Here is a 14,798-nt window from a genome sequence, read left to right on the forward strand (position 1 = left end):
CCCTAACTCCCATGGATAACCCTAAACTCCATTACATAGCTAAATTGTTTATCACTTTTTCGTTTCTTCATTATCCTAAAATTACAGTCTTGCTAGTAAAACAGCTAAGTTACTGGATCCAGTTCAGACTTGTCAAAATAAAGCATTTCTCTGCATGTCAAACATTGCCAAAAAATATTTTCAAATTATAAATAACCAACTGAGTTTTTGGTGCTTCAACAATGAAATAATGCTGTCACGCATGCAATGGCACGAGTTTCATTGTTGGTGACATCACTCGACCAGTTATTTTGGCTTTTATATATATATATATAATTATAAGGGTACTTACCACAAAATGATTTTTCTCAGTCAAGTAAATTTTTGTGTCATTTATAATGTTAAAAAATGTTTATGGATGTTATTATGTTTCTACTATGAAGTAACTACTTTGTTTCAGCTTTCCTCTAAAGCTGAAAATTATAATGCATTTCTAATTTTACTACCTGCTAGACTTTTTCAATCTTTCTTTCATGTCAAAATTAGTAACACTTAACAATAATTTAAAAACTAGTTTTAGTTTATTTAACAAGCTTTCTTTCATAATGAAAATCATTCGCATTGTTTGTTTGACATGTTTTATTGTTTTTCTCCTCAATATTAGTTTGGTGTGGTTAGGAGACATGGAAGTACTGATTGGATATGGGACTGGAGCAGCAAACCTGATCAAAGACCACCAAAGTAATTGCGTTTTGAGACTTTTTACCATTTGCATAGTATTTCCCTTATCCTACTGATTATTTTTATTTTATTTTATTTTATTTTATTTTATTTTTTTTTTGCAATATTTGTTAGTAAGCATATTTAAAAAGGAAAAAAGATTATATTTGAAGTTCAAAACTTTTTATTACTCTCTATAATGTAGCATTTCCCCCCCCCCTTTTCTTAGGATATTTACAGCCAGTAAGCTTATATTTTCTGAAGAATTTGAATTCAAAGTATAAATTTACACCCTTTGAAATATTTTGAAAGAGGAACAAACGACGATGTACCTGGTGATTATAATAAAGTTTCGGAAGCATAACGCTCTAATTTAAAAGCTACTGGTCAGATTGACTTGATATTTAACCGAAACAAGTCATGAGGCCATAGGATTTTGTTTAGAGAGTGAGAAAACAGTTGCAAAATGTGTGACTAGATGGCGCTGTCAGGGTAATTTATGGAGAAAACCCTAATAGAGGAATACGCTAACATGGAAATGTTGTTAGTCAAAGGAAGGAAGCAATTGATTCTTAGGGTTTATGAAAAATTTATAATTCAACAGACAAAATTATGTGTTACGTAGAAACTAATTATTGTGACAAGAAAAAGAGGAGCTTTATAAAACAAAAATTTTACAGATGATTAAGGCATAAGTTGTTCAGTAGATGTACTCCAACTTGTTCTGCTTCTACTTGGAAGCATGTTTTAAGAACAGGCAATATTTTTCATACTGCCTTTTTATTACAGCTATGCCTTAATTGGCATATCTCGACAACAATGAACCCTGACAGTGCCATCGGTTGGACAAATTTAGAACAATTTTTTTTCCTTTGTCAAGCAAATTCTCATGGCCTCACCTCTGTTTTGATGTAATATCAAGTAATTATGACCAATAGTTTTTAAATTAGAGCATTTTGAAATCAGAATTTTAATTATAATCACCCTGTATATTTGAGCTTTATATTCAACAAAAAAATTTCTTTTTTCAATTAAGTCCTTTTGACAATTGCATTTTTTACATGTTTAACTAATTACTTTTTTGTGTTTAACTTATTAATCTACACTTCAGAGAAGCAGGTCATCAGCGTTTTGCTCAATGAAGCAAGTACAAATGTTGAGCAAAAAAACTTACAGCTGTTTTGCAGCTGACCTATCACACATATGTCTCTAGAATATGTGATTAGAAGATGAAAACCAATTTGCCACATAGATCTCTAAATAACAATCCTTCAGTATTTTTTTCTCAAATATTAAAAGCTTTATAAACATAACCATGTAGCACAAAAAAGTGAATACAAAGTATTTTAGTGTTAGAGTAACGTTATTTTCATAATATAGAACATAAGTCAAACAGTCTTGTTGAATTAGGATTAACCAACAGTTTGTTATTGGATAATTTTCAATATTAGATCAGCACATATACAACATTGTTTTTTTACAGTACAGTGCTGAACTAATTATATTCCAATGTTATTACTCTAATATAATGTGCAACACTTAACCAAGAACTACAAATGTTATTACAATATAGAACACAAGGTTGAATCAACAATTTTTGTATATTGATGCACCATAACACAATGTTAAAAGCAAATATTTATCAACTCATGTTATCATAGGAATGGTGAGTTGGTAAGTTATTGTTTTAACAATGGTACTTGCATTTGAATGATGTTGGATATTGGTTGGTTTAGTTCATGTTTTTCAGGTCCTTAAACAAGTTACAAGTATGGTTTTAGATTTTTAATTTTTATCAATTAAACTTATTACTTTTATTGCAGTTTCAAACATTGCCAATCCACCAAATTGTTTCACATGCACAAAATATATAAAAGGGAAAGTAATGTTTTCCCTGAAGTTTTAAATTGTTTACTTTTGGCATCTGAAAATATCAAATGCATAAAATTAAATCAGTAAACTTTTCAATTTAGTAAAGATGTTAGTGTTCAAAGCAGTAGCTTTCCTGCAATGCAAAAATTATACAAACTTTTCTTTTAATGCATAGGATGTACCTTAAAACTCAAGCTAAAAGTTTAATTCTCTGGCAATTGCTTACGTTTAACCATTGCAGGTTTACATCCATACTTATTTGATTCATTTCAAGTTCTTTGAATTTGCAATTTATTTTTTTAGAAAAAAAATATGCATTTGTTTCTTTTTATCAAATTTCAAATAAAGATAAAAGTTTACTTCTATATAGCACAAATCATTTGTAATTTGCCATAGTATTTGCTAAATTTAAGTATGACCTGTAATATTTTTGAGATAAACATACTAATAACTGGAACATTCAAAAATATGACTAAGGTTAATATATCAGGAGTACACAAAATGTTTTAAGCAATTACAACTTGCATGCTAATGTATTGTATAAAAGAGATGTTTAACGCCCAATTATGTATTTAAATCAAGATTAGTATTTTTTGCACAACTTGTAGAAACTAGTTTAAAATTCTTTTGCTATATGGGTCAATTATTGCGTGATTAAATTGAGTTTAAGCTTTTATCATTATTGATGACATCTAGAGTTAAATCAAGTAGTATTATTTCAATAGAGATTTAAAAGACATCTTAAAGTGCAATATTTAAGCAATGAAATTGAAATATTGTTTCATAAAATGGCTTAAACACCACATAATGATCTATCATGATTACAAAACAAAGAAATGTAATATGCCTTTGAATTATAATAATAATGATGATAATAACAATAAAAATAATAAAGGTTTAAATTTATCTGTAGAGAAAAAGTTGAAAAGTGAAATCATTTGCTTTGAAATTTTAACACTAGAATTACGGAAGAGGTCATTTTGACCCCAAGCAAACCTTTTATCTAACTGCTTCTTCGTATTTTCACAAAAAAACTTAATCTTTCCTTCACTTTTCTTAAATCATTGTGCTGTGTCATAATATAAAGTTTTCAAGAAAATTGTATTTTATTTAAAACCCAAGTAAATAGATTATTATATTAGGAATACTCAAAATGTTTTAAGCAATTACAACTTGCATGCTAATGTATTGTATAAAACAGATGTGTAATGCTCAATTATGCAATTGGGCATTAATTACAATTGGGCAGTAATATTGTACTTAAAATGTGGGCAGGTTTCATTTTGACCTTTTTGAGCAAAAAAAAATGCAAACACATTTACTGATGCTGAAACAGAGCAGAAACTAAAAAATGTCTTTTAGAACATATCATTGAAAGAACTTAAAGCATTCATAATGTTTTTGTACATAAAGGGAGCATTAGCCACTAGTTTCTGAAATGCAACTGAAATAGCACTTTTTTTTAAACTACTTTATTATATGGATGCTGCCAAATCAGTTAACTCCATAAAACAAAAAGTAGGGAAAAGTTATGAAGAAGATGGTGTTATCCATAGGTGTAAATAGGACCTCTAGTTACATTTTCTGCTATTACATGGTCAGAAATGTACTGAACAGAAACTTTAAGATAAATTCTCATGCTAAGCATTGATTAAGCACTATTAAAGCAGAAATGGTGATTTTTTTTAAAGTGGAATTAATTGATTTGGCAACTGAGGCATCCATATGTCATTAAAGTCTCTGCATCCTTTAAATAAACTACATTTAATTTAAATGTATTTATTTTAACCTAATTTTTAAAATATATATTATTATGTTGGGAACTACTTCTCAGAGGGTCAAAATGACCCCCGCCATATTTTAAGTATACAAAGACCACCGTAATTCTAATGTTAAAACAGTATTTATCAGTGAAGGAACTTCGTTGCATACAACATGCATATATTGAAAGAAAGTGGTTTTCTTATCCTTTCCTATGGTTATGCCATGTCTTGGGCATTAAATGTCGATAACCAATTAAGAAGTACCAAGTCACAGGGTCACAGCTTTATGCTAGGCCTAACTTTATGCTTGTACACTGCATTATGCATGTATACAAATACATCATACCAATCAGCAAACAACTTGCCATTATTGGGCATGAACAAGAAAAAGTTGGGATGTCTTGAATTCTTTTATGAATATAGTAGCTCCTCATTACATCGCTCATTCGGATATATCGGTCCTTTGCTGTCTCCCAAAATGTTGAAACCTTGAAAAAATAGTTGATTTAAGCTTGAAACCATTCATGAAAACATATGGTATTACTCAGAAAAGATCTTTATCTTCTTTATTTTGTCAATGAACAAAACGAAGATACTCCTATTATTCTGAATTCACTGAAAAAGCAGTGGCAACTCCTGCCATCCAAATGTACATACATGTAGTATATTTTAGTTTAAGATATAGTTTGGAAACTACTTGACGTTTTCTTTTCTATGGATACTAAGACCTGTACAATGAGTGAGAGACAGCAGACAAGTGTCATACTGGTTCAAGTAGAAGAGAACATACGCCCTCTCTGACTACCTGTTTATACAGAGAAGATTTGTGCTTGGTTGCGCAAATCAGGATTTGCATCAAAGAAAGGAAGAATGCTCTGGACGGGCATTAGAGTTTGAGTTTTCTCTAAACAATCTGGTTACTTTTACTTTTCAGATCCTTTCTACTGCAAATCGAAGGGATTAGAAATGCTACTGGGAATAAGAGTGTATTGGAATGCTCATGCTGTAGCTATAATAAAGATCATCTTTATTCATCATTTCATATTGACGCTGAAAATTTACTTAAATTTAAATCTTGTATAAGTTTTAATACTTGTGATACTAAATTCATGAACTATATTGAAACCATTTGAAAATCATGTCAAAAAGGGTGAATGCTAATTTTCTTGTATGTGTTGGATGGATAACTATTTTTAATGACCTTGGTTACATTGCGCTTTCAGATATATCGTACTTTTACTTTGTCCCCAGAAAAGCGCGATATAACGAGGGGTTACTGTATTTAGAAATGATCTATTTCTAACCGAAGCATATTCGATAAATGTTCTCGGCCTAGAATCCTATTTAATATCATTTACGCTGTATTTTCAGCCTTTTCTCTGTGTATGCTCTAGTCTGTGCTTTCTGTGTAGTTTCCCAGCACCCAATATAATATTTATGGCTGAAATTTTGAGTTACATTTATCATTAAGGATCCAAGTCTTCATAAAATTGATTTAATTTTTTTACCTACTCGATATGGCATGTAAGTATTAAAATATTGTAATCAGTGTCCAAAAAATAATTTAAAAAATAAAGAGAAGAATTTAATATTTCTCTGTATTGAATATATAAAACATTTATGTATTAATGTTTTTTCTAAAAGTGTATAAGTACTTTTCAAAAATCCTGTATAAGGAAAAACAAATCAATCAGTTTTTAATAGCAGGCACCTATTTCAGAGCAGTAAGGAAGCCTTTTATTCTGTGACAGGTAGTGGAGTGTTTAAATTTTTCTTGCATAGCTCAAAATTTTTGCACTGAACAAAAAAGTCTCTTGTAACATTGAAATACATGCATGCAGTTTTCACTGAAGTGTTTTGAATTTCTCAATAATGTGAATACAAAACTTGCATATGGTAGTGTGAGCTTTGTATTCATATTTGTCATAATTTGTTAACATATGTCTTTATTTAAAAAAAATTGATTTGTGAATGTAATTCTTCCATGATATTCCATACTGTAATAAACCTACAGTAAGTTTAACTCTAGTTGCATACCTGACATGTTTTTGCTCTCATATAATAATACAGGGTCTGTATAAAAAGTAAGGAGACTCATTTTTTCTTGATGCGACTGTTCCTCTCAAGTGCACAGAAACTAGTTAGGTCCATGGTGGGGGTTACTGGTGGGATTCACTCCGGTCTGCAGTCACCTGGGAGTCTTTGTTTGGACAGCATCATCGTTATAGTGGACCTCTGTTGCAAACTTCGGTTCCAGCTCCAAAATGCAGATAACATTTGAGCAGCATTAAGCTATTAAACTTTGTGTGGCATTTGGTAAATTGGCCTCAGAGGCTTCAGAGATGTTTAAGCAAGTATTTGGAGATAATTATCTGTTGAAGGCGCATGTGTTTCGGTGGCACAAGTGTACATCAAAGATGACCGGGAGAGCACGAAGGATGAATCTCAAACAGGGTGTCCGTCAACCAGCAGAACGTACGCAAATGCGGAACATGTGCGTGTTGTGCTAAATTTGGACCACCGGTTAAGTGTGAGAGCAGTTGCAAATGAAGTTGGACTTGATAAAATGACAGTTCACAGCATCATCACTGAAAACTTGAGAAATGCTAGAAACACTTGATTCATTCTCCAAGACATCCTAGTCAATAATGGTATCTCTACGCTACCCCAGCCTACCTACAGCTACAATTTTGCTCCAGCCAACTTCTTTCTATTCCCAAAGATGAAAACATCACTAAAAGGGCATCACCATGGAGCTCTGGAGGCCTTGAAGGTGCTGGTACAAGACTTTTAATGGACATTCTTGAAGCAGACTACAAAGCAGCCTTTGAAGCTTAGAAGACTCGCTGGGATAAGTGTGTGCTAGGCCAAGGGTCTTATTTTGAAGAATTTTAGGTGTGCGTATCAATATCTGCAATAAATTCTTAGAACACAGCTTAGTCTCGTTACTTTCATACAGACCCTGTATGTTAGAGGTTTATTTCATGTATTTAGTGTTGTATTGATTTATAACTTGAGGACAGTGCCAGTAGACTGGAAGTTGGCAAAGTACCACTCTTTAAGATATGGTCCAAATTTGACTCAGGTACATTAGACAATACATGTGAGTCTACCTTTGTTGGTTCATAAAGTTTTTGAAGCTGTGACCAAACTAAAGATAATGAATTTGCGCAGAATAATTCCCAGTTGTTGGTGTGCATTATGAATTAAAGTTAGGTCCTGTACAATTAATTTTTTGATTTTTCTATGGTAAGGTTATCATAACTTTAGATTATAAAAATATGTAGAAGTTGTTTGCATTGACTTCTATGGGGTTATCCAAAAAATACTGCATTTCGCTCTTGCAAGCAACCTATCTTATATTGCATTAGAACTTGGCTGTCTGGGGAGAAATAAAGCTCTATTACTGAGGGTGATCATTCTTATGGGACTGATGTTTTAAGTATTATTTCACAATGTTCAGTTTAAAAGCTATTGTTTATCATTTTTGTTACTAATATAAGTGGAAGTCTTTCTGGGAACATGAATATTTTGGTAGATGATGTCAAAGTTATGGGGATTGCTTACAATGAAAGACCAGTAAAAAAACATCGGTAGACTTTCAATCAGATTTCTGTGCAGGCAGTTTATGAGGGTATGACATGCAATGATAAAGCATTTTGAGTTCAGTAAACTCACGATTATGCAGCCTTTCACACGTTTGAAATTTAAAAAATTGCCGATTTTCTCAATGTAGGTAAATACACCCAGTTTTACTTAACAAGTGAAAAAACAATTTTTTTACATTCATATTTCTTTCTTCCCTCTCCCCTTCAAATGGTATACCTTCCAATCTGACTATAGTTGGGGAAACATAACCTGGCAGCATTGTAAAGGCTATGCAGATCCTAATCACAGCTTTAGAATGCTGCCAGGTTAGGTTTGCCCCAGCTGTAGTTGAAACCTGGTTTTTAGATCTACACTACTTACAAGCAAAATGAGTGATGAGATTAGTTTTGTTCAAAAAAGTTTCTTTCTCTTCCCCAATTGTTTTTTTTTGTGTAACTTGATCTGTTTCAGTTAATCTGTTTACACAATTTGTTTGCACACAAGTGTAATCCCATTGCAATGATGAGAAATCCTTGTTTAGGTTTTTTATACTTTTTTTTATGTTCACTGTTATTGTTTTTAGTTATAGTTTCAATGTTTGATAGTGTGTCTGATGTTTTTAAGCTATTGTATGCACTGGTATCGTTTTTTACCTATTTTGCAGATTATCTGTGAAATTCGCTAATCTGTGGTTACTGTGTCAACCTATTCTGCTGATAATTGGGAGTTAACTGGAATCTATCTTAAGTGAAAAAGAAAGTTGTTGATCTGCTTGTCTATATTACTCAGGACTTCAAGTTTAGTCAGTAGTAGTGCAGCATAATAAGTAACAAAGCCAGTAAAATTCTGAGTTTTATTATTAGGTCTATTTCACATAATTCAAGGGAGTTTTATCTTTATAGAGAAGTTTGTAGTGCGTTGTTCAGTTTCAGTCTCCTTATCTTAAGAATTATTTTGATCTATTAGATAGGGTTGAAAAGAGAGCTTCTGGGTCAATTAATGAAGTTTCGGATTTAATTTACAATTTCTAGCTTTAAAAGCGTAATATGTGCAGCCTTGAATAAATTAATGTCAGAGGGGACATGATCTAGTCATATATCCAGTTTATAACCATGATCCAGATTAATATAACCATCCTAGCTAGTCTTAATGTATTTCTCTGTGTTGTTAATTAAAACAATTAAGATTTTTTAAAATTGTCCTTTCTTTCCATATTTTAAGTTTGTGAGTCTCAAATTCATTTAAGTTGTACAAAGCTTCAATACTTCTAGTTGGATATTTTTTCAAGTTACGACACTGAAATTTATTTACATGACGTAATTCAGATGATGGACTTTAGGGCTATTTTCTAGTTAAATTGTTAATTATTATTGTTATTTGCAGAGAATGGAAATTGCATCACCCAAAGCCCACCTTGAGTCTTCGAAATTCCAAAGCTGCAAAAAGTGGATTATTTTCTACAGAAATGCTAACGATAATCTTTTTCTCTAACCTACTTTCCGTGCTGATTGGAACTGGCATTGGGTATATTTTTTACATTAAATTTTCATGATACATTAAATATGCACATGTGTGGGTGGGTGTATACAATCTATTTACATTTTAATTGTTTAGTAATGAGTTAGATTTTTAAAACCATTTTGTTTGCATTATGTTACCTGTAACGGAATTTAAATCTGCTTGATAAAATGCCTTTTTTAAATTTGACAATTACTTACATTTTTAAATAGCAGCATAAAACGGTGTGTACAAACAAAGGAGCTCTTGTGCTTTATTCAGTGGTGTATCTATGGGGTCTTGTGCCTTGGGCAAATTTTATGAATGATCCTGCCCCCTCCCCCCTTCCCCCCGCACCATTTCATACAAATTCAATAATATTAGAAACTTATTATTCAACATTAGTAGTGTTCATTCTTGAGTCGAAGACTGGTAACATTTTTCAGTAATATTTATAAAAATGCTTCTTTTTTTTACTAATGGGTTTTAAAATTTTTGTTTAGAACCTGAAGAATATATGCGCAATAAACATAATTTACACATTTACTAAAAGAAAGAAAAATAAATTTCTAAAGAAAATGAAAAATAAAAATTAAGCATTACAAGGATTCTGTTATGATTGAAAACTAAAACAAACATAAAATTTAAAACTGCTTGGGACTCTATTTCAAGCAGAGGCATTTGTAGGGCAAAAAAACTGGTATGTATGTATGGGGCAGGGAGAGGGAACTCGACAGCCTCTTATTTTTTTCAAACAGATACAAAGTGGATTTCCGCTTCTTGTGTAAGAGAGAGAGAATGGATTCATTATATCAGATCTAGATACAAATATTAGCCATATGAACCTAATTGTAAGTTAAATATTCAGTCTGGGTGGAAATTTTTGAAATTGTACTTATAAAAACTAAGTTTTAGATTATCTTTGGTAGTGTCAGGTGTTGGAGGAGGTGTAAGTTTTGGGGCCCTGCTCTGGCAATTTTTTGAAATTGAAATTCTAAAAACACAATCCTTGAATACCTTTGACAATTTTAGGGAGCAGGGGCTGCGGGTCGTTCTTCGCTGGGAATATTTTGAAATTATAGTTCAAAAAATGCAGTTTTAGACACACCACTGCTGTCTAGAAATGTTAAGATGACCCAAAAAACAAACCATACATGGAAAATCTTTTTTTTTTTCTTTTTTTGAGCATTATTATATTGTCTTTTTTCCTTCTAGCTCTACTCTTATTAATTTTTCCTGCAAAAAAATCATTAAAGTCTGTCGCTTGAAAATCATATTGTTTTGAAATAATCTTTGTGAATTGCTGCCCCTCTTATTGCTGTGCTCCTGGCGAAAGCCACTCCAGCCACTTGTCTTATTTAACATGACACAGGGTCCTTTATATCAATTTCCCATATTTGAAGAGGGCACTGTATGAATAATGGGGCTATGGTGATGGATGGGTTATTGATAGATAGTGGTTGCCATGGCATTTGCAATTACCTTGATTGCATGGAACGTTAAACATTGTGCATATGTTATGGAGGAGTGTACTCAAAATGATGGTTCTGCGATTGCTACTCAGCGAGCATTTAGTTCCAACTTGGCTGACAAGATCTTCTGTGTGGAAAAATTATTCTCATTTGGGTGCCAATCTATAGAGCCACTGGTTCTGCACTGAAAGCAAGAATAACTGGATGACTCTGACAATAACAGTGCCAGAAAATATAGCATGTGTGAGAGCTTCCATTCAGCAATCTCCAAAGTGTTCAGCACCAAAATATGTAGCTGCCCTGTGATGGACTGACAGGATTGTAAGAAAAATCCTGCTCAGAGATTTTCACATATTCAAAATGGTTGCTATTCAAGGACTAATAAAATTGATTTTAGAACTTGCAGAGCTGCATGTGAGAAAATTCTTCAGGACATCTCCCCTGGCATTCATTTCACCTGATGTGGCCCACCTCCACCTTTCAGGTACTTCAAATAAAATAAAATTCTGCTACTGGGCAGCAGAAAACTCTCAGGAAGTGTACCAGTGACCAATTGAGGGCTCTTGTATGACTGTTTGTTTTGTGGGGGTCATATTTTTTTTCAGAAAAGATTATCCAACAGTAGCAGTTACTTCTACCCACTACTGTCACATGATCGAGACCGTCCTCTGACCTATGTTGAAACAGTTTGTTGGGTACCATAAAGGGAGGGAAGTCTGGTTCTAGCAAGATGGAGCCACATTTCAAGTTTTAAACTCTTTTCTAGAAAATCTAAAAGGGTTGCTTCCTGGACGTCTCTCCTGGTGGTCTTGTGACAAGACATCCCCAAGTTCCCCTATCTATCCCTGTTTTGTTTGAAGGAGGGGAGGGGGGCTCATTTAAAGGCTCAAGTGTACAAGCATTGTCCTACTACCCTGTATGCACTTATGAGGGCCTGGCAGAGGCTGCCATTCCATTGGAGATGTTACAAAGCGCTATGGGAAACTTTCGTGGAACAATTTCTCTGTGTATCAACAATGGAGGATGCCACTGACTAAATTAATTTTTAAAACCAGATAATGTTAAATGGCATCATATTTCTTGTTCACATATTAAAAGTATTTTTCTGTATCATTTTTTTTCTTTTTTGGTTTTAATAGCCTTGTCAAATTTAGGCATGAGAAACCCTTATTAACTAGAACTTGTGTTTGGAAAGGTATTGTAATTACAACTCTAAGCTATTAAGTTAGCAAAAACAAATCTTAGGCAAAGAGTAATTTTAATACACTTTTAAAATGGATTTTTATTCTATAGGAACCTTTAATCAGAAAACAAGGTATAATTGTATAAAAAATAAAATGCAAGCACTTAATTTTATATTAAAGGTAACACATTCAATTTTTATTCTAGAACTGGTATTTCTTGCAGTGAACAGTGACTCCGAATGAATTCTCAAATTTTTATTTTGTTTTTCTGGTAGGGAATTTTTAACAATTCTTAGATATAGTTTTGAGGAATGAGGATAATTTTTTCAGTGGAAGTTATAGAGAAATTTTTGTTTGTTGATCCTTTTACTAAATCAGAGTATGTTTTGCAAAATTTCTGTTGCATTGGCATGATGGAATATACTTATTGTTGACTTGTAAGTTTTTAAAGTGTGTGTGGCAAGAAAGTTTTTCTGATGTGAAAAGAATTGTTAAGAAGCTAGTTTGTAAATTTTATTTAGTAGAAGTTGAAATTGATCAGAAATGATTATGAGACTTTTAGGTCTCTCAAACCGCTGGATGAATATTGGGAAACAAAAATCATTTAGTGTTCATTTGATCATTATTCACTATCTACTTCATTTGTGGTTTTGTTTATTTTTAAAAAATCATTATTTCTGAAATTATGGCATTCTGCTATGGCTTAATGTTATGTTCTTTCCCCATGGGCATTTATGTAATCAAAGTAAATAAAAGTCATATATATATATATATATATATATATATATATATATATATATATATATATATATATATATATATATATATATATATAGGGTTTCCCTCTAGAGCTGAAGAGCCAGTGCATCGGCCATTTTGGGTCAAAATAGTCTTCTGCTCTTTATCCACTTATCATTGAAATGGAATACACTCAAACCTGTTTCTGTGTGGTCTTTTTTTTTTTTTTTTTTTTTTTTTTGTAACAGTAACAACAGCATTTTATGTTAGCTCTAATAAATACTTATGCATTTTGACTTGCAACATATAGTAGCTGAAAGAAGTAGAGAATATCTTTCAAACATGTTTCACATATGCTCGGTTCAAAACAAATAGAAGAAATATGACCTACACTGTGGACAAAAAAATAAGAGAAAATCTGAAACTCTGTGCATGCAAACATTTTTCTGAAAAAGATTTGACAGAAGGTATCACACATTAAAAATGTTAACTCTTTCTGCATTTCAGATGGAATGACATAATAAACATTTTAACAAAAGTAACTCACTGTCATTTTGATAGTTATTGGCTGTTCTAGGTATATTTGAAATTTGCGTAGAAACAAAATAAGATGAATGAATTTCTTTATGGAAGATGTTTATCAAGATTTAGAAAAAGCCCAAAAAATATGAAACAGATTAGCTACAACGAAAAAATTTTGAGTGTATTTTAAATTCTACTACGGTTAAAATGACTGGTCTGGCCACTCTAGTGTTAATTGCTAAGCTGTTCAGAGTAAACTGTTGTCAAAAATAGGTCTTCAGTCCCTTTCTTGGAAATTCAAATACCTACATTAGTACATGAACATACATATCTATGATAAATACTAATGACCTAATGAGTATTAATATTGAAGGTTAATAAAAGTTTCGTAATTAATTAGCAAGCAATTTTTGCATAAACTAAAAGCTGGAATCTGTCAATGTGTCATACCTCCTAGATTGAAATTGTTTTCATTTTAAGATTTGGTTGTTTTGTTTATTATATTAATATTTTTAAAATATGCTTGTCTTTTTGCTTAATTTGTTGTTTTTGGAGAATTGTTTTTTTTTTTCAAATAAATTAGCTTTGTAGCATTCTTCAAAAAACCATGTTAGCATTAAAAATTATGCTATAATATGCAATCAGTGGCTCTTTAGTTATCATCCTAAATTTGCATTTACTTTTTTAATGCTGCGGAAATTTCCAAATAAAGTATCATGGAACTTTTCAATAGAAAATATTGTCAGCAATAAAAACCGCATGATATGCAAAGACATTTACTCACTTGAGAACAAAAAATTTTTTGTCGTTGAAGCTTTCAATGAATAATTCCAGAGTATTTCTGCTCCTATCAAGACCGTTTTTTAAAATAAATATCTAGTTTTCAGGAAGCTGGAAATGTTGGAGATCATAATTGTTGTAGTACATCTCTACTAGGCCAGCACAAAATCGACAAGGTGCAGAGCGATATGTTGAACTTGAAGGCCTCAGAAAACTGTCATGACTGATAGATTTATCATTAGTTTCACTCTTATCATATTCATATTATTTAAGAATGGGAAGTTTCTGACCAAATTAAAGGATTGGGTTATTTTTATTGTTTAAGGGCTTGAAAAAAAAATGATCATACTGATGAAGCCTGGTTATTTTATCTCACTGGCTTTGTTAGTAGTAAGAGTACAAGATTGCTTCTTTCAAGTTTACACATTAATCATGAGAAGATTCGGCAAATAATGACATTCGGCAAAAAATTTCTAATCCTGGGGAAATCTATCTAGACCAGGCTACAACCTAAAAGCTACTGAAAGTGTCAGTGTGCATGGAAAATGAAAATATAAATAGTGTGTCTTAACAAAACGTATAGTTATTATTAATTAATAGTTATTTTTTGAATAAAATTCTTATTTTTCACATAAAATTAGTTATTTTTTAAATTAGTTATTTTTTAAATAAAATGTCTTGTA

At 31.8% G+C, this 14,798-nt stretch overlaps 1 protein-coding gene across 1 annotated transcript in view; it reads left to right on the top strand.

Moving 5' to 3' along the window:
• Nucleotides 1-14,798, top strand: part of LOC129219223 (BCL2/adenovirus E1B 19 kDa protein-interacting protein 3-like) — a 43,438-nt gene that overhangs the window by 21,295 nt on the left and 7,345 nt on the right. The window contains exons 4-5 of the mRNA XM_054853548.1: nt 644-720; nt 9,306-9,446. Coding sequence (XP_054709523.1) covers nt 644-720; nt 9,306-9,446 — 218 coding nt within the window. The remainder of the gene's footprint in view (nt 1-643; nt 721-9,305; nt 9,447-14,798) is intronic.

This window comes from Uloborus diversus, chromosome 3 (genome assembly GCF_026930045.1).
Source record: "Uloborus diversus isolate 005 chromosome 3, Udiv.v.3.1, whole genome shotgun sequence".
NCBI classification, from domain to species: domain Eukaryota; kingdom Metazoa; phylum Arthropoda; class Arachnida; order Araneae; family Uloboridae; genus Uloborus; species Uloborus diversus.